The sequence below is a fragment of the Ochotona princeps genome, chromosome 4 (assembly GCF_030435755.1).
Source record: "Ochotona princeps isolate mOchPri1 chromosome 4, mOchPri1.hap1, whole genome shotgun sequence".
NCBI lineage: Eukaryota > Metazoa > Chordata > Mammalia > Lagomorpha > Ochotonidae > Ochotona > Ochotona princeps.
In genome coordinates, this window is record NC_080835.1 from 12976579 (window position 1) to 12997978 (window position 21400).

The following is a 21400-nucleotide window of genomic DNA, read 5'->3' on the forward strand; positions in this document are numbered from 1 at the left end:
AAAATCAGTTATATTTTAGATATTTTGAAGTTATAAAGGAAATCTTGAACACCAAATAACATATAAATTATATGAACTGTTAGAGTGTGGGTAAAATGTTATTGTTGGGCAGTGTGGGATTTCTTTGTACCGAAAAACTGCCACTATGCTAGGCCAGGAGGTGCCTGGACTTTGGGAGGATTCCGCTTTAGTGATAAATCTGTTCTTTGCTGCCTTGCAACTTTGTGAACCCAGGTGCAGGGAGCGGGGAGCAAGGACGCAATTCTTCTCCGGTCCCAAAAACAAGAGAAAGATAAAGGTATGAGAATGGGATGAGCCATACAAATAATGGGTATGGAAACAGAACAGGCTGCCTGTGCCTGAAGGCCATATGGCTAAGGTTGCTACTTTTGATGTATTTCCCAGCCCCAAAGGGCCTATAGAAGATTCTGTCTTGGGCTTGTTCAGGGTCCAACCGCCCTGCTTGACTGGCCTGTGTGTTTTAAGTGCGGTCTGACCCCAGCATGCTGGCGCAATAAACTCTGTTTGCTGTTTGCATTACCAGTGAGACTCTTTGTCGTTCTCTAAGAGTTGACTAGCTCGCACCCTAACGTCCAAAAACTTTGGCCCAAACTCTAACAGAACCTGTCTAAAAAAAAAAAAAAAAAAAAAAAAAAAAAAACAGAGATTCAATCAGTCATTTGCATAATTTGAAACATAATCTGTTGATTATGCCTGAGATGTTTATACAGTAAGATTTCTCAGGGAATCAAAGATTTCCCATTCTGCCCATGCAGTCTAGATAGCATTCAAGGAATTGAGACAAATTCAAGGAGGAAATAATAACCAACACTGGAAATACAGACAGAATGAAATACTAGACTCCATGGAACAAACTGCGCACTGCAAAGTGGTAAGACCGACACTGGAACTCTAAAATTCTGCATGATTGCTCCCTTCTTAGTAAAACCCTGTGGTGACTCTAAATTCAACGTAAGCTGTATTTTCTTCATCTTCTCCTTCTCCCCCCTCCTTCTTCTTCTAAATAAAACTTTTATTTTCCATTGTGCAGAAAAGGCTAGACAGGCAGATTGGGACTCAATGGTGAAATAGTAACTTCATTAAGGTGGAAGGGAGAAGTGTGACTCATTTATCTCAATTTCTTTTCCTTTTCCCCCTGCATTTCTGGATCAAAGTAGCAAAATCAGCATTACTGATAATCCAACCTTAGACTCCCACAGGTTCCTTCCACATGGGGGTCTAGGCATCCAAATGTCCAAACTGCAGTGTGAAGGCTGTGGTTGGTTCCAGATACATGGCTGGTTAGTGATACACTTTAAAACTGACATTCTAACAAGTTAGAGCTCTGTGACTTTACATGATTGAGTGCTGAGAAACGCAATTACTCCTTTCTATGGAAAATGAAGTCACAAAGTTCTATGTTTTCACTAAAGAGAATCTGAATGCTCTGATGAGAAAAGGGAACCCAAGAGATCAATGGGCTATGTTGTCTTTAATCAGAGCAGCTTCAGTTTGTTTTGCCCTCTTCCCAGGAGAACTTTGTAAAATGGAGGGGCAAACGTACAGTGGAAATAGTTGTGAAAGAATGCTATGCTGCAGTATCCTGTTATAAAATTCCAGAAAAAGTCATTAATATGTACCATGGAAATGACAGTGATAAATACTCACATTCTTTATCATCTTCATAGTGTCTTATATGAGAAGAAAAATACATGCCTTAAATATACAAAAGAAGTGTATATTGATGCAACCATATGTTATAGACAGTAACTGTGTATGTGTTGTGAAATCTATATCCATTTAATTATTTTCTTTCTTTTTAAAAGAAAAACAGCATTGTACTACCATTTGTAAATTAGAATATTTCTGCTGCAAAGCAAAAAAGTAAACATTTTCTTAACAACTATTATACTTCTTTGAATTACTGACCTATTTTCACATACTGAGTGACATTGGGGTTTTTAATGTTATTCCTGAACTGGAAAAGTTAACATTAATAAGTAAAAACTGCCATTGATTTTGAGTGATAATATATACCCACTGAACATCAAATTAAGTATTAACTTAGCTCCATTTGCTGAGCCTTGCATGCAGCTGTAGATAGCCAATGTGCCATATTGACAGCTAACCTGTCATGGAATGGAAAGAGAAGGGCCTGGCGCCATAACCTAGCAGCTAAAGTCCTAGCCTTGCACACTTCAGGATCCCATATGGTTGCTGGTTCATGTCCCAATGGCCCTGTTTCCCTTCCAGCTTGGGAAAGCACTCAAGGAGAACCCAAGCCTTGGGAGCCTGTACCCAAGCGTGAGATCCGGAAGAGACTCCTTGCTTCTGGCTTCAGATCAACTCATCTCTGACCTTTGTGGCCACTTGTGTAGTGAATCAGTGGACAGGAGATCTTCCTCTCCTTTGCTCCTGCTCTCTGTATATCTGGCTTTCCAATAAAAAAATTCAAATAAGAACGGAAAGAGAATTAAGCGTCACTGGATATGCTTAATGCCTTGCTTTTACGACTTTGACAAATACGTACCTCTGGTGTGAGTACACTGTAAGCCACCGCACATGGCCTTGGGAGCATAAATGAGGGTCTTTAACTTGGCTTTACTAGATTCATGCTATCTCTGGTTTTGAAAGATTTATTTATTTATTTATTTTAAAAATTATTTATTTACAATTGCAAAGTCAGATACGCAGAGAGGAAGAGAGACAGAGACAAAGATCTTCTGTCCACTGATTCACTCCCCAAGTGGCCACAAAAGCTGGAGCTGAGCCAATCTGAAGCCAGGAGCCCAGAGCCTCTTCTGGATCCCACATATGGGCACAGGGTCTAAAGCTTGGGGCCATCCTCAGCTGCTTTCCTAAGCCACAAGCTATGAGCTGGGTTGGAAGTGGAGCAGAGAGGAGGAAACAGTGCCTATATGGGATTTAGATGCCTGTAGGTGGAGAATTAGCACTTTGAGCCTCACACTTGAATCAGACGCTGCATGTATTACTGCATTATCTATTAGAATAAATTTCTACTCTGTCTATATATGTAATTCAGATGGATGACAATAAATGAAAGTTTGTAACAACACCTCTTCTTCCCAGAAGGAACAATTAAACCAAATGGGGCAACACAATGTCACAGTGCTGACCGAGTTTGTTCTCACTGGAGTCACAAGGAAGCCTGAGCTACAACTTCTGGTTTTTTGGGTGCTTCTCATGATTTACACCTTCACTGTTCTGGGCAATCTGGGCATGATCATTCTGACTAAACTAGATGCTCACCTCCACACACCAATGTATTTTTTTATTAGACACCTGGCTTTCATTGATCTGGGTGATTCTACTGTCATTTACCCCAAGATGCTGATAAATTTTATTATGAACAACAACACCATTTCCTTTAACGGATGTGCTACACAGATGGCTTTCTTCATTACGTTCATTATCAGTGAACTTTTCATCTTATCAGCCATGGCCTACGACCGCTATGTGGCCATCTGTAACCCTCTGCTCTACAACGTTGTCATGTCTCCAAGACTTTGTCACCTACTGGTGGGTGTCCCCTATCTGTACAGTATCTTTCAAGCACTGATGATCACAATTAAGATTTTCACACTATCCTTCTGTGGCTCTAATGTCATCAGTCACTTCTACTGTGATGATGTACCTGTGTTACTTCTGCTGTGTTCCAATGCCCGAGAAATAGAATTGCTGATCATACTACTTTCAGCCTTTAATTTGATCTCCTCCCTTCTGGTTGTCCTATTGTCCTATACGCTGATCCTGTTAGCCATATGTAGAATGCGTTCTGCAGAAGGCAGGAGAAAGGCATTTTCTACCTGTGGCTCTCACCTGACAGTGGTGGTGGTGTTCTACGGAACCCTACTTTTTATGTATGTGCAGCCCAAATCCACCCACTCCTTTGAAACTGATAAAATGGCTTCTGTGTTTTACACCCTGGTGATCCCCATGCTAAACCCTTTGATTTACAGTTTACGAAACAAAGAGGTAGAAAATGCCTTTCACAGGATCTTTAAGAATCATTGTAAGTTTTCTACCTAGTGTTCAAAATCAAAGGCAGTTTTAATAAACCATGAGAAAGACAAGATCATTTTGAACTTTCTAACAGGTAAAGTACCCTTCTATCTGTCCCTAGCAGACTTTCTACAACTGACAAAAATTTCTGATTTTTCCTTATATTCATCATGATAACCCTTTTAGATTTCAATTAAATTTGTCTCCCCCCAAATTCTTTGTTATTAATTCAATAATTCTGTTCATGATTCCTTGGGACATTATATCCTTCCAATAGAAATTTTATTAATGTTGTATCAACGAATTTTGTGTTTGTTTTTAGTCCCTTGTATTAACTTATTTTTCATACAGAAATATTCTTGCTCTTATTTCCACTGTAGTTTCTGAATCTAAAATAACAGCAAACAAGTAATTCTCTTGCACACAGTATATATTTGGAACGTATGTGTTTTCTATGCTACCAATCTCTTTCTTTTACTTGGAAAACTTAATGTATTTGTATGCAAATAATACCAAATATTCAAGAACATGTGTCTGACATATTGTTATCTATGTCCCACATACTCTATTTATTCTTTAGCCATTTGCTCTGGAAAGATGTTTATGCTTAAACTCTGAAACGTGAATGTCTACATTGAATGGGCATAAGGCTATAAAAACAATGACAGGGAGTTTTTCAATTCCTAGAGTTCATATGGCCATGATATTAATTAAAAAAAATCACTATAGGGTCCTTGTTTACCATCTATGCATCCAACAGAGACTTCAGTGATAAAAGCTAACTTAGTTCCCTTTGGGAGATTAAAGATAAACCTCAAAACATTTATATTATTTTATAAAAATAAATTAAAAGAAAACATAGTACTCACAATAGAAAATTGTATTTTTAATATTGATTGACACACACTAGACTTACTAACACTTATATAACATGATTAAAATAGACTTTGAAAATATAATAATAGATTTAATAGGTAAGTACTTTTAGGGTATCGCTGCACATGTGAGCACTGCAGGTAAGGACTTTTAACCATTCTCAATGTCAATGAGTGAATAGATGAAGAAAACATGGTAAATATATAATATAATTGCGAAAAGTGTGTGAAACCCTGTTTTCTTGAAACTCTGTCAGATAAATACTGATCATTACATTAAGTGAACTAAGTAAATCAAGAAAGACGAATTCCACACATTATGTCTCTTCTCTGGAAGACTACAAAAGTGTCTATCTGAACTGAAGATATTGGTTATCTGAGGTTGGAAAAGAAGAGTGACTGGGATTAAAGAAGGCTGGTTAACAGGTACCAAAGCACACTTAGAGGAAAGTAATAGATTCTGAAATTCCACACTACCGTTGGATGGTTCTAAGTCCCAGGATTTCCTTATTCACTGTACAAAGAACTGGAAGAGAAGAAGTAGTAGGCTGCAAACACACACGAAAGATAAAAGATATGGAAATGAAAATTTCTTTATTTGATCAGACTTTGATCTACACATATTTCAAAATCCTGCCTTGTAAACCATGAAAAATTTACAAATGTCAAAATTTACAAATGTTAGTCAAAATTCTAAAATAAGAAAAACAGCATCATGAATGTATTCCATATACTGAAATAGTTAATATAAACAAATATTTTGAGAACAAATTTGGGAATCAAAGAATTATATTGGAATTCTAAAGGGGACAAGCAATATTCTAAACAAATATTTATTCATTAAAAGCAGATTGTTCCATGTACAGCAGTGATAATAATTTCAGTCACTTCAAATCCCACATGAGCACCAGTTTGTGTCCTTGTGGCTCCACTTCCCATCTAGCTTTCTGCCTGTGACCTGGGAGGGCAGTTAAGGGTGGCCCAAGACCTTGGGACCCTGCACTGTGTGGGAGCTCCGGAGGAGGCTCCTGACTCCTGTCTTCAAATAGGCTTAGCTTTGGCCATAGCAGCTATTTATGGACTGAACCAGTGGACAGAAGATATTTCTCTCTGCATCTCCTTCTCTGTGTATATCTTCCTTTCCAATAAAAATTAAAATATGAATAAAAAAATATTCCCTTGAATGAAACAAGAAAAAAAGCAAAACTGAAGAAAAACATGAGAGCAGTCCAAACATTCCATATAACAATAAGTTACATATTTGTTTTATTATGGATAAATGAAATTACATTAAAAAGATAGCAAAAAATACCATTACAGTTGCCTTGCTAAATCAACTTTTTTACACACTTCAATATTTTAGAGGCCAAAAAAGAACACAGTAAGTTTAACAGAGAAAATTTACAACAATTAATATTACAAAGTTCTGAAAACCAATGATAAACAGAAATCCTTAAAAACAACCTGAAATTTTGAAAAATATACCACGAACAAAAGAAAAAACATTTGCCTTATATTTCTTGGCAGAAGCTATCATATTTAGAAGCTATTTATTATATCAGTCTATAATTATGTATCTAGCAAAAATTTTTATCTAGGAAAAATGTTCTTGTGTAAGAAAAATTGTAAAGCACTGAATTATTTTTCTTGGAAAGTCATTTTTTATTTGCTACGTTGTAATACTTGTCATGTATCAGTCATGCATAATACTTTGCAGCAATTGAAGAAAGAAGGGCCCAATACAGTGGCTCAAGTGGCTAATCCTCTCATGTCCCAGCTGCTCCACTTTCCATCAAGCTCCATGCTTGGGTCCTGGAAAAACAACGGAGGATGGTCCAAAGCCTTGGGACATGGCAACCACATCAGAAACACAGAAGAAGCTTCTGGCTCTTGGCTTCAGGTCAGTTCAGCTCCGGTCGTTGTGGTCATCTGGAGAATGAACCGATGAATGGAAGATCTTTCTCTGTGTCTCTCTTTCTCTCTGTAAACCTGCCTTATTCAAATAAAAATAAGTTAATCTTTAAAAAAATGTAGAAATCATATTTGATTTTCAGTATTTGATGATATAACAAAATTTACTTTAAAGTTACATGGAGAATGGAATGGCTTTTTTATTTCCCTATTGGCACAGTTGGAAAATAATTAATATTGGGCCAGGTGCAGTGGCCTAGTGGCTAAAGTCCTTGCTTTGAACACTCCAGGATTTCACATGGGCATTGGTTCCGATCCCAGCAGCTTCACTTCCCATCCAGCTCCCTGCCTGTGGCCTGGGAAAGCAGCTGAGGACAGCCCAAAGCTTTGGGACCCTGCACCCGCTTGGGAGACCTGGAAGAAGCTCCTGACTCCTGGTTTCAGATTAGCACAGCTCTAACCCTTGCGGCCACATGGGGAGTGACTCATCAGACAAAAGATCTTCCTCTCTGTCTCTCCTCCTCTCTATATATATCTGACTTTGCAATAAAAATAAGTAAATCTTTAAAAAAGAAAATAATTAATATTAAATCCATTCTCATCTATTTTAGCAAGTTTTCTTATTTGCTGTGATCAATGTTATGTTTTCCATGCTCCACTATTCACTTCTATCTTCTCTCAGCTTGCTTATAAGAGAGAAGTCACCTTACACAGTTTGTGAGAATTTTTTCAGAGGAAAGAATGACTTTATTTCAGTCCTAACTCCAGTGGTTATGTTATAAACCACATTGGTCAATTTGGAAATTTAACTGTTTTGATTTCTTATCTCTTAGTTGGGAATGGTATTGCTACCTGCTTCTTTGAGTTACTGTGTGGAACACCTGTGTTCATACTATTTCTAAACATGAATTTAAAAATTATTAGTATTGGAGACTAGATCAGGGCCTCAACAGGCGAATCCTCTAAACCTGCAAATCCAGTATCCCATAAGGGCGTCGGTTCATAGCCCAGCTGCTCCATTTCTGATCCAGACCACTGCCTATGGCCTGGGAAAGCAGTGGAGGATGGCCCAAGGTCTTGGGATTCTGTATGCACATGGGAGACCTGGGAAACACTCCTGGCTTCACATTGGCTCATATCTGGTGATTGCAGCCATTTGGGGAGTGAAGTAGTAGCGTTGGATGAGCTCAGCTCTGGCCATTGCAAACACATGGGGAGTGAATGAACAGATGGAAAAGTCTCTCTGCTTTTCCTTCTCTCTTTAAACATGTCTTTTCAATAAAAATGGGTTGATCTTAAGTAAAATAAATAAATACTCTTGAATCAAAACAGGTCTGTCTTATTGCTGAGCAGTAATAGCTTCTTATTGCCTTAAATTTTATCCATTGATCAGTAATGAACATTTATTGTTCTATTTTTTGCTTATCTGAATAATGCTGCAATGAACATATGTATTTCCATCACATTGTTATATATGCAAATATTTTTCCTAAATCTAACATTAAATGGAGTTAAGCTAGGAGCTTATTGATGCTAGAGATACTGAAATGCATGTGTAACTTTTTCAGAACATGCATTTCTGTTAACTTTTCAAAGACCCCCAAATGTATTTATGTTTATGTGGTGATACATAACAGCAGAATTATTGTTAGACATTTTAAGAAATGCACAAAAATGGTAGGCAAGAGTTGAAAGCTGGATGGGAAGTGGGGCTGCCAGGATTACACCCATATGGGATCCTGGTGTGTGCAAGGCAAGGACTTTAGCCACTAGGCCACTGTGCCAGGCCCAAACTACATGGTTCTAATACATTCACTTAAAGGATTAACATGGATTTGCCACACATCTCTTTAAGGCATCCTTTACGTCCTTATTCCTCAAGCTGTAGATCATAGGATTCAGCATGGGGATCACCAGCGTGTAAAACACAGAGGCCATCTTATCAGTGTCTAGCGAATGGTTTGTTCTAGGCTGCAAATACATGAACAGCAGAGTCCCATAGAACACCGTGACTGCCATCATATGGGAGCCACAGGTAGAAAAGGCTTTTTTCCTCCCTGCGGCTGAGCGTATTCTTAGGATGGACAAGACAATATTGGAATAAGATACTAGAACTATAGTCATAGAAAAAAACAAATTTGTGGCTGCAGATATAAAAACTACTGTTTCTGGCATGTAAGTATCAGAACAAGATAACGCTAAGAGAGGCACATTGTCACAATAAAAGTGATTGATGACATTGGAGGAGCAGTAAGACACAGAGAACACGCACGATGAAACCATGACAGCTGTGAAAAAGCCATAGGCATATGTAAGGGAAACCAGCAGCAGGCAGACCCTCTGAGAGACCACCACTGTGTAGAGCAGGGGGTTACAGATGGCCACGTAGCGGTCATAGGCCATCACAGCCAACATGAAAATCTCTGCGACAATGAAAACCAAGAACCCGCCCAGCTGGGTGGCACATTCGTAATACAAGGTAGTTTTCTTCTTTACCAAAAAGTTAATCAGCATTTTAGGAGCAATGACGGTAGAGTTGCCGAGATTGATGATGGCCAAATGTCGCAGGAAAAAATACATGGGGGTTTGCAGTCGTGAGTCCACGCTGGTGAGGGTGATGATGCCCAGGTTCCCCAGTGCGGTCAGCCCATAGATGACGAGGAACACGAAGAAGAGGGGGATCTGCAGCTCTGGCCGATCTGAGACCCCCATGAGAATGAACTCAGTCACTGGGGTGGAGTTTCCAGGAGCCATGCAGGCGTTGGAAATTCATCTGTTTGGAGAAGAAGAGAAATAGTTACTCACTAAGAGTTATTTGCTGAGGCAAAGTCAATTACTTGGGGGATGGCTTCTTGAACTATGTGTTGATCTTTTTGATTTACTGACCTTAGTCTCTAACGAGTAAAGCTCCCTGTTGCTTGGGATACAACCCAATATAGTAAAATGTCTGCATGATCCAGTATCATACAGCCTTTGGAGGAGTCACCTCCCCAAGGGTTAATGTTTCAGCTTAGAAGCAGCACTTAAAGTAACAACTCAAATATTGAATCAAATTGAGTCTGATCATAGAGAAAATGTATGTTTTCAAATAACCTGAATTATCCTGACAAGATGATTCTTAAATTGCATAGTTTTTCCCCATTGCTTATCCTTACAGGACTTTAACATATAACCTTTTACTCACACATTCTCATAAAAATGTGAACTTGTCTTTTTTATTTTCCACTTTATTCAAAAAAGCAAAGCATTGTGTTATCAGATCAGTTTTTCTTCTTTTTTTTTTGTGGTGAATCTTATGAGTTTTTCTAATTACCAGTAAGAACTGTATCATTTTTTTTTATTCCTTCATATTAAGTTTTGCTGGCTTTTACTGTGTATTATTTTTATTTCTCATTACTTGGATTTTGCCATGTTCTAAATGCCTTCATATCTTCTCCTATATTTTCCAATGTATTATCATTATTTTAATCATCATTTCAATTTGAAAATCTTATAATATGCTCATATTTGATAAAATTGGTGTTGATTGTGATGCAGCGAGATATATGTCACTGATATTTGAAGTCATGGCTGCATCAATTTCTGTTCAGCCTACAACACAGCTGGACAGCACTGGAAGAGGGCCAAGATGCCTAGGCCTCAGCGCCTGGGTGGGATACCTAGCTGTTGTTTCTGGCTTTTGACTTTGCTTGACCCTGGCAACTGGACTTTCTATGCCTCTCTTCAGTCACTGCCTTTGGAATAAATAAACCACCTTATAAATTAATAATACCTTTTGTTTTAGTTGATCTAATTGATTTTTTGAAATATTTAATATTCTTTATTGGTGAAATAAAAATATCGTACTATGTAGAGTTACTATAATAATCACAATATCTTTACTTGCCATGAAATCATTTATTTCACTGATATTTTTCTAGAATGATCTAACCTAAGGATGATCACCTCCTCTTAGCAAGGCAGCTGGAGTGCCTGTTCACCTACATACACCTACATTGACAGGTACAGTCGTGTGCATCAAGTCAAGAAAGTTCTGTCATTGGCTAGCAGGTCAATTTTATAGAGCCCATGATTTCATCTGAAGTATCTGAAATCTTACAGGACAGAGTTGCAGACGTGTTCAGGATCCAGATATATTTCTTAATCTTGTGGAATTGCTGTTACAATGTTCAGAAGCACACACATTCAATAAAGAGATATGTAACTAAGGTAATTGTAGATTCTAAAAAAATTAGTATAGAAATTAAGCAAGAAAGCATAATAGGTTACCTTGGAGAGTGATTTCGTGTATGCTAGAGAAGGCTTTTCGGCGAAAGAGATATTCAATCGAAATTTAATGGTCCAGAAAGAATTAACAATTTCATGAATCACATAAAGAACATTCCAGACTTCCAGGTAACAGTGTATATATTGAAAATGCTTCATTGAAATAGAAAGGAAATTAAAAAGAATGCATTTATGAGCTTTGTGGTTTTTGTAAGGTAACAGGAGACTAACTGGAGTTAGCATGACTAAATTATAGGCAAGATATGGAGATGAGTAGAATTAGATCATGTAGAGCAGAGTAAACTATATCTTATTCCAAGTAAATTGGGAATCAGAGAGACATGTTAAGATGGGTGATTCACATGAACAGGTCTCAGGTTTTGCAAATTGTTGCTGCTCTTATGAAGGTGATGAAATGTAGGGTCTAAAGCTAGGACAACAATAGAAATTAAGAAAAATGTGAAATGATTGTTTTGGAATTTCTGATGTGAGATATATTTTGCTTGATTTGAAGTGAAAAACCTGGAGATTGAAGGAAGATGATACAGTTAGGTGGGAGCAGAAGTATTATATTTTCTATGATTCTATAGTTCCATACATCTTCCTCCTGCATATACAAATGACACCTCTCAATGGCAGTCTATCTTTTTGATATCTAGTGCAACCCACCTACTCAGTCGCCTCTCAGTTAAAATGGTGGCAGATTTATTTTATTGTAAAATAACTGATTTTTCAGGGCTGATTCAGTGGTTCAACAGACAAATCCTCCACCCTGTAGCACTGGCATCCCACAAGGGAGCAGGTTCATGTCGTGGCTGCTTCACTTCCAATCCAGCTCTCTGCGTATGGCCTGGGAAGACAGCAAAGGATGGCCCGGGTTTTTAGGACCCTGTGCCCACACAGGAGACCAGTTCAGCCCTGTCTTTTGCAGCCATTTGAGGAGTGACCCAGTGGATGGATGACCTTTTCACTCTATGTAATTAATGTATAAATTAATTCAAAAAATGCAATAAAAATATAAAAAAACCAAGATAAACCAAGATAAATACATTTTAAAAAATGTTATCTTTCTAAACATTTCTATTCCTGCAGTGAATATATATTCACATATCCTTTGAAGCACATTTTCTGAATTTAGAAATATTGCAATATTTAAGCTAAATATAAATTGCATGAAGTTACAAACTTACATCATTAAATACATATACACTTTGTATTGTGGGCTAAGGAGTTGATTAGCACTTGCTAAGCTGAGCTCTACAGGAAATGGGCTTGAGGCTATAAGCACCTGGTCTAATCAGACTCATTGGCATCCTATTGTTCTGTTAAAGGGCTTGGGGGAAAGAGTATATAAGGATTAATAAAGTGAGAGAGACTTCCACCATCACTGGTCTCCGGTCGGTGCTTCATCCCCAGACCTTCGCCATGTCCATGTTACTGGCTCTACTGGCCGGAACAACTTTGCTAAACCCTATAAGGCCATTCTACTGATGTCCACTCTAATTTGGAAAAAAAAAAGTGTCTCTTTGTGGCCTATAGCTAGCTATACATACAAAAAAAAAGCAGGCATTATATTCAGCAGTTTTTGGATTAAATGCAATTTTTAATGTCTTCAAAAATCGAAGTTCAGTTCAGTTCAAGACATGCTTTGGATTTTTAAGAAAAGGTGATTTTATAAGAAAGTAATCAATGCTTTGTCCCCACCTCTACTGGAGAATCCAGGTCAGGTTGCTAGTCTGGGCAGCTGTACTCTGCTGAGGGATAGAGCTTCCTCCCTTTTAGTCCCTTTCTCTGTAGCACAGTTGTCTCCAGGGTCTGCATGGTGTCTCGGAACCAATTCCTTTGGGAAGGTGGCACCTGGGATAAGCTCGTAGTAAGACCCTCTAGTGATCCAAAGGAATACCCTTGAGTTTTCTTGTGGGAATTTAAGCCTACATTATTGAAATGAGTTCAATTCCGTGACACCTAAGGGAACCTGTGACTAAAGTGTGTTTGTCAAAGTACCTCATTTCCAGTTGCAATTCCTAGTGCCCAGAGTCTTCTAGAATTAGCAGCTGATGAACTAGAGGTCAAACTAGAACAATCATCACGTTTATTAAACCACCACACTGCTGGAAATCATGCCCTTTATTGGAAACAAAGCTGACATGTACTGATTAATGGAATTATTTAGAAAGGCATATACCCTGAGATCATATTCCTCTTTGGGGATTAAGTCTTGTATCACACACACAAACACACACACGCATATATATTTACATAAATGTGTCTCTATATACCCTAGTTATGTAAAAGATATACATTGTGAGAACACTTAAAAAGGCTGCCTTCTCACTGTGACCTCATATGGTGACCCTTGGTCTCTGTATGCGTCTGTGATGGCTCCTTATCCCCTCCTTAATCTTTTATAAGTGCATAATCTTTACTGGATTAGAGTCCAGTCTAATTCACCTGCTTAGTCTATTTGCCTTTATATAGGTCATTTATCTGATTCAGTCACACTTATGAGCATTAGAGTTTAGGCCTTTTTGACATGATTTTGCACAAAATTAAGCTCATAGAAAACAGGATCACTTGTGGCCCATTTGACATAATATGCCAATAACTGAGGGAAATGATCATTTCAAATTCTTTTATAAAAATGTCAAAAAGTAGTAAAAATGAAAATAATATATCTTCACTGGTGATAAAACCTGCTACTGGAAATCTGTTCTCCAGAAATAATATGAATTATTAAATGTAATAATCATAAATGTTCATAAGGTCATTTTTCAATGTAGTGAAATACCAAGAACTAAATATAACTTAAAAATCTACCAAATGGATTATAAGCCCTTGTTAGTATTGTATATCTTAAATTTTGTTTGTATAGTTTATTTTGAAATTTGAGAAACTTTTCTGAAAAAAAAGTTTTGAGCATTAGCAATTTTTATGTTCGTTTCCAGGGAAGTAGACAGTAGTAGAGTTGGGAAATGCTGGCACAGAGAAACATACAAGATTTTAGTTAATCAAAATCAATAAATTCTACAGTCTAATATCTAATATAGCGAGTATAGTCAATAGTGTTATGTTAGATTTAAAATTTGCTAGCAGTGTAGATTTTAAATGTTTTCTTAATGGAATAGTTTTGATGTTGCTTAACTTAGTGTGTGGAAATAAAGTCTGATTGTTAATGTCATTTTATTTATTTTATAAGAATACCTGGTCTCTTTTTCATGTGCTTATAACTGACAGTATGTTGTAAAGCTTTATATGATCTATTTTTATTTTTTATTTTTTAGAAACAGAATCAGACACAGAGAGAAAGAAATAAAGATTTCCTGTCTGCTCATTCACTTCCCAGACACCCACAACAACCAGGTCAGGGCTAGGCCAGGTGAAAACGAGGAGCCAGGAGCCAGTAAGTCAAGGCAGGTTCTTAAGTGTGGCCCAGGGACACAAGAAATGTGTGTCACCACCAGGTGCCATCAGCAGGAAACTGGAGGCTGGCACTGAATTTCACATGCTAAGTCAGCATTCCAAACAACATCTTAATGCTGGATATAGTCTCCCAATCAGTAATACTTAATTTGAAAATCACATTTCTATGTTGTTTTCTACCTTACTGGAATCTTTTCATTTGTGAATATGAGTGCTATTTATTTAAAAACCACTATGTATGATGTTTTTAAACAAATGAACTGTTCTTTTAATTTCATTTTCCATGAGCTTTCTGAATTTCCCTTGTCTACTTGAGTCTGTATCTACACGGATATATCATATACGTGAGTTTAGTGGTTAATTAATTGGACAGACTTGTGCTTTGGACAATACTATTTTTTTAGCTTCTGCTATGTTTATTAAATGTTAAATTGTCTTGAGTTTGTAGGTTTTTGGTCAATATTGAAATTTGTATGTTAGTTCCCATAATTAGTTCATTTTGAAGATTGTTTTGCCCATTTCATTTCTTTCTTTTACTTCAGAGAAGAGAACTTAACACTAGATTTTGCGCTTTTTTTTTTTTTTTAGATTTTTTTCTTTTATTATAAAGTCAGATATACAGAGAGGAGGAGAGACAGAGAGGAAGATCTTCCATCTGGTGATTCACTCCCCAAGTGAGCACAACGGCCAGTGCTGCGCCAATCCAAAGCCTGGAGCCAAGAACTTCCTCCAGGTCTCCCACATGGGTGCAGGGTTCCAAGGCTTTGGGCCGTCCTCGACTGCTTTCCCAGGCCACAAGCAGGGAGCTGGATGGGATGTGGAGCTGCCGGGACTAGAACCAGCGCCCATATGGGATCCCGGGGCATTCAAGGTGAGGGCTTTAGCCACTAGGTCACCATGCCCAACACTAGATTTTCAGGAACAAGGTCTAAGTCTGTCCACTCTGCGAATGCCTTCAAAGCAGTTAGTCAAATCATTATTAAAATTTTATGTCTGGGTCCTATGTGATGGCTCTGTGGCTGAATCTTCTTGAAAGCACCAGTATTCCATATAAGCACTGGTTCATGCCCTGTCTGCCCGACTTCCCAAACAACTTGCTGCTTTTGTCCTGGCAAAGCAGTAGAAGATGGTGCAAAGCCTTAGGAACCTGCACTCACATGGGAGACCTTGAAGAGGCTCTTGGATCTTGGCTTGTGTTCGGCTCAGCTCTGGCTGTTGTGGCCACTTGAGAAGTGAACCTGCAGATAGAAGATCATTCACTCTGTGTCTCCTTTTCTCTGTAAGTCTGCCTTTCTAATAAAGTTAAATTTAATAAACCTTAAAAATTAATGTCTGGCAATGTAAATCTAGTTAAAAATTATACCTTAATTTCAGTTACATTACATTTGCTGAAGTTTAGGTTGCTGGATGCATAGGATAAAGTAGCGAAACAGCTAATCACTTCCTGTGCCATCAATACCCAACATCATAAAGCCAGAGTATCTTCATTTTCCATACTGAAAATTTGAAGCCATTAAGAAAAATCCATCAAGAGTGAGTATGTCTTACTGTTTGCACAGAGTTCAAAGTTTATTTAAGAATTGACAAAATCCATTATAAAGTCCACTTAGTTTAATCAACAGAACTTAAAAAATGTTAATGTAGTATTATGTTAGAAAAGAGTTATTTCCTGGAGGAGAGTAAAAGGATACACATAGAAGTGCAATTAACCCTTACATGTGAGGGTCACACTTAATTTATGTTTCAGCTTCACAGGCTTTTCAGGTCATGGATGTCATTCTATAGCTGCCCAGTAGTTTATCCTGAAGTCATCAGTTGTAAATCAGTTTAACAGAAGATTATTGTATATCAAAGAATGCCAAAATGAAAGGATCTAGCAAGGAACATCTAAAATCATACAATATCAACTTTGTGATTTGCAATAAAGTCATCAGAAGTGTATCTTATTCTTGATATATACAATAGTGACATAATCGGGTTATAAATCTCAATTTGAAAAATGCTTTATTTTCTACTTATCTCAGATGTTTACAATAGTATTTTTATGTCATATTATAATTGCAGTTTTACTTTATTCCTCTCTACACACTTTTCATGGCTCATTCTTATGTCTCATTTAATTCCTGATGAAGGACATAAATTATTTATTACAATTCTTCCAGTTAAATTTGCTTTATTTTGATCATTTGAAACTTTTGTCATTTTTGAAAGTCTGATCAAATCTTCAGCAGATTTTTTTTTCCTTTTTGTGTTATAAGATCCTATATTACCTAGAAGGTCTATTTGGGAGCTAAGATTCTATATACAGGAGAACAAAAGAAACTCTACCAAGTGACTATTTAAACTAGTAAGTAAATTCAGTAAAGTTGCAAACTCAGCATATGCTCAAAAATCCAGTAACATTTTGATATGTCAATCATGAACTCACTGAGAAAGAAGATAGAATAGCTTATTCTTAATAGCTACAAAACTATTCAACACCTGTTGACAGGTTTGACCAAGTATATGAAAGACCATTGCAATGGAACTAAAAACAATAATGAAGAAGTTGAAGAAGATTCAAAAACAGAAAAGAACTGTTATGTTCATGAATTGAAAGAATTTCTGTACTCAAAATGTGCATTCTACAGCAAGCATTGGAGTGATTCAATGCGATTTCCAACAAAATACCAATCACGTTTGTCACAGCATTAGGAAAAAAATCCTACAGTTAATACAGAAACACAGACGATTCTGAGCAATCACAATAATCTTGAATAACAGAACAGAGCTAGCGTCATCCCAATATGGTATTACAATACTGTAGGACAGTTTTAGAAAACCATCATGACATTGGCATACATAGCACACACATAGAACAATTAGAATGGAAAACTCAGAAATTGAATCATGCATTTACAACTCACTTATCTTTTAAAAAAATGTCAAGAATATTCCTAGTGAAAAACAGCCTCATTAATAGTGTGGCGTGTCTGGCACAATAGCCTAGTGGCTAAAGTTCTTGCCTTGCATGCTCCAGGTTCCTATATGGACGCTGGTTCTAAACCGGGAGGCCATGCTTCCCATGCAGCTTCCTGATTGTGGTCTGGGAAAGCAGTGGAGAATGGCCCAAAAAGCCTCGGGAACTTGCAGGTGTGTGAAGGACCCAGAAGAGACTCCGGGCTCTTGGCTTCGGATAGGCTAAGCTCTAGTCGTTGTGGCTGCATGGGGAGTGAATCAATGGACAGAAGATCTTTCTCTCTGTCTCTCCTCCTCTCTGTACATTTGACTTTGCAATAAAATAAGTAAGTCTTAAAAAAAAGTGCTGCAAAAATGAATTGCAATAAAAGCCTGATCTTTCACATTATAAAACACAACACAAAATGCAGAAACTATCTAAATGTAAGATCAAATGTGCTATTGGCACAGCTCAGTGGGTTCTTCCTCAGCTCTGTTTTGAAAAAAAAAAAAGAAGCTGGGAATCAGCGGCAGAAATTTAACTTGCAAAGTGACCAGGTGAGTGGGAAAAGAAGAAGGAAGCAGAAAGCACCTTCCAGGAAAGAGTCACAGTGTCTCCTGAAGTGAGAGAGGGAGAGATATACATAGTTCCAGAATTGTCTTGGGCTTTTTAAAAAGGCCTCCCTCACTCCTCCTTGTGTGGGGAGGAACCTGCACAAGACCTTCCCTATCACTGGTCTCTAAGCAGTTAGGGAATGGCTGGGTACTTCCTGTGCTGCCCACTTGAAGATGGTATTGGGCAACTGACAAATGTTAGGCTTTTGCAACAGTGCCCTCTGACGTGGGGCAGAGAAGTAGTGTTCCAGGTAGGTTGGCATTATAAAGTTTGCTCCTGGTCCTCACACAAGATTTTAGTGGGCTTGGGTTGTCAAAATAAATAAATAAATAAACAAAAAACATGGTATAAACACTTCAAGACACTGTCAAGGTAAAAGGTATTTAAGATACGACCATTAGAGCTCAGGCAATAAAAGCAATTATAATTGGATTTTATCAAACAGAAAAGATGCTGTGCAGCAAAAGACTCAAGAGGAGGTCACCAAAACTGAAGAGCATGCTTGCATGCTATACATCTGATCAAGGCTTGATAACCAGACTTTGTATGGAGCTGAAAAATTCAAAAACAAAATTTAAAAAAGTCTAATTATGAATAGAATACATAATGTGAATGGATATTTTACAGAAGAAAATATGAATGGCTGAAAAAGGAATGGAAAAACAAGCTTGGTCAGGGAAATGCAAATAAAGCCATAATTGCGATAAAAATCACTCCAGTTAAATGGCTATTCTCAAAATGAAGGAAAAGCAATAAACGCTGGTCAGGAGTCAAAGAAAGGAAACCCTACCTAACCAAATATGGCAAAGCAAACTCTTAGAACCATTATAGGGGTTAGAATGAAGATTTCACAAAAGCCAAATGAAATAAAAATACCTATGTTGTGATCCACCTGTGCCATGCTGGCAAAGTTTTCCAAAAGAAATAAAATCAGCATATGGAAGAGATACCTGTAGCACTACTCACAGTAACAAAGAGATGAACAAAACCTAGGCTCTAAATGTTGGATGGAAAAAGAAAATTCAGCATGTACACAGAATGAAATAGTACTCACCCATAAAAATTAAGAAATCATAATATTTTCCCTGAACATGGATGGAATCCAAAAGCCTTATGCTGAATGAAATAAGCCTTTATACAGAGAAAATATAGACACACATGTGTCTCTTATGCATAGAAATTCAAGGTGGATGTCAAATTAATTGGGAAACATGTCAGTGTCACTGAATTACAGACCTTTTATATTACTATGCTCTTCTTTTCTTATTTCTTGATGTTTTTCTTGAATTTCACATCAGGCGAGGCTAATAGGTCCATCTGTGCTTTCTTAGTGTATTTGTGGTGTGTATTTAATTCTCACAATTACCAAGTGTTTTGTTTTCCTCTGTCTGTACCATGTATCATGCAGATTGCTTGGTGGCCCATTCTGCCAACCACGGTATCTTAATCAGTATTTACTTTTATCAACAAAGAAACTCAATTGAAAGTTGTGTTTGTATTACTTAATAGTGATATCATTTATTCTGTTGAGATGAAAAAGAGTCCAGGTTGATATAAAAGTACATTTTTACCCAGAAAATGAAGAAACTTAAGTTGGTGCACTTTTTCTACTTCTAATGCTATAATGGGTTTCATAGAACAGGGTTTTTCGCTCCGTGGTGCAAAAATGAACATTAGGGCACTATGTGAGCAGTTTAATCCGATTCATTAAAGTTCTTCTAAGAGCATTTTTTACTTCTTTGTTCCTTAGGCTGTAAATCAGTGGGTTCAGCATAGGGATCACTAGGGTGTAAAATACAGATGCCATTTTGTCAATATCAAAAGTGTGGCTGGATTTGGGTTGTAGATAAATGAACAATAATGTCCCATAGAACACAACCACCACTGTTAGGTGAGAACTACAGGTGGAGAAGGCTTGGTACTTCCCCTCGTTGGAGTTTATTCTGAGTATAGCCACGAGAATGAACATGTAGGATAGTAGCACAATTGAGAGGGAGGAGAGTAAGTTACAGCCTGAGAAGATCAAAATGATGAGTTCTAATTCGTGTGTGTCAGAACAGAGCATGGACAGGAGAGGGAGACAATCACAGTAAAAATGTCTGATGATGTTTGAGCCACAGAAGGACAATGAAAATAATTTCACTGTGAGAAATAATGCCACAAATGTGCTATAAAGATATGGAGTGAGGACCAGCATCCACCGCACTTTCTCCGTCATGATGACCATGTACAGAAGTGGCTTGCAAATGGCTACATAGCGATCATAGGCCATTGCTGACAGAATAAACAGTTCAGTAATGATGAAAAGCTCAAAGAATGCTAGTTGGGTAGCACATAAATTGTAGGAGATAGTATTTTTGTCCACCACAAAATTGACCATCATTTTCGGACCAATCACAGTAGAATAGCCAAGGTCAGTAATTGACAAATGTCTAAGGAAAAAATACATAGGGGTGTGTAGGTTGGTGTCCAAATGGGTCAGGATAATCATGCCCAGATTGCCCATGACTGTGGCCAAGTATATGATGAGGAATATTCCGAAGAGTGGTGCCCTCAGCGCAGGGTAGTCAGAGATCCCTGTGATAATGAACTCAGTAACGTGGGTCCTAGCCGTAAGGTTGTGATTCTCCATGAGTTTCATCTTCATAATCTGGATCAAATATAAAATCAACATGTATTTTAGTTGAAATGCTGTTTTAGAAAATTTACAACATTATACATATATGAAAAAGAGACATTTTGCCTATTTCAAATAATAAATGGAGACTCATATTCTCATCAGGCCTGAATCACACACAGTTATATTCATCTTGATCGAAACTATGTAAGGAGAAAGAGATTTTGAAGTTGCTCTGGTACTACTCCATGATATTCTCTCTTGAGACTGAAAGGTTGGGGGAATGGAAAGGGAGTGAATTGTGGTTATTGTCTTAGAATTTTGTCTGTGAAATACGTAAAAGCTCATTCTTTTTATATAAGTAAAAATTCAGATAATGAAAAGCAAAAGAGCTCTTTACATTCAACCTGTGAAATATTTAAACTTATTAATAAAACAATTATAAATATTTAAATAAAAAACTTGCCAACTATCTAGTATATTTAAAGAACCAAGGTAGAGAAAATGCTTTCCAAATTATTGGTGGAGTAATAAATCAGGTTGTGATCAGGAATCCTCACTATAAACTCAGCTTCTTTATTGTACAAAAACTAACATCATGTTAATCTTAGAATCTGTTAGAAATATTTCTGTATCCATTTGCCATAATTTTTGCCTATTTGCCCACTAGTTCTATTCTGCACAAAACGAACTGACCATTCCTTTTCTTTTTTTTCTCCAAGATTTATTTGTTTT

At 37.3% G+C, this 21400-nt stretch overlaps 3 protein-coding genes across 3 annotated transcripts; 1 reads left to right on the top strand and 2 right to left on the bottom strand.

Annotated features, from left to right (window-relative positions):
- The first annotated feature begins 3105 nt into the window (after positions 1–3105).
- Positions 3106–4050, top strand: LOC101532690 (olfactory receptor 8K5-like). Its single transcript, XM_004585533.3, has one exon. The coding sequence runs from the start codon at positions 3109–3111 to the stop codon at positions 4048–4050; it is 942 nt and encodes a 313-aa protein (XP_004585590.2). The 5' UTR covers positions 3106–3108.
- A 4583-nt stretch (positions 4051–8633) lies between these two features.
- LOC101519766 (olfactory receptor 8J3-like) lies at positions 8634–9563 on the bottom strand. Its single transcript, XM_012927090.2, has one exon. It carries the CDS (start codon positions 9561–9563, stop codon positions 8634–8636), a length of 930 nt encoding a protein of 309 aa, XP_012782544.2.
- A 10166-nt stretch (positions 9564–19729) lies between these two features.
- Positions 19730–20680, bottom strand: LOC101532935 (olfactory receptor 8K1). Its single transcript, XM_004585534.2, has one exon. The coding sequence runs from the start codon at positions 20678–20680 to the stop codon at positions 19730–19732; it is 951 nt and encodes a 316-aa protein (XP_004585591.2).
- Between the last annotated feature and the right edge of the window lie 720 nt (positions 20681–21400).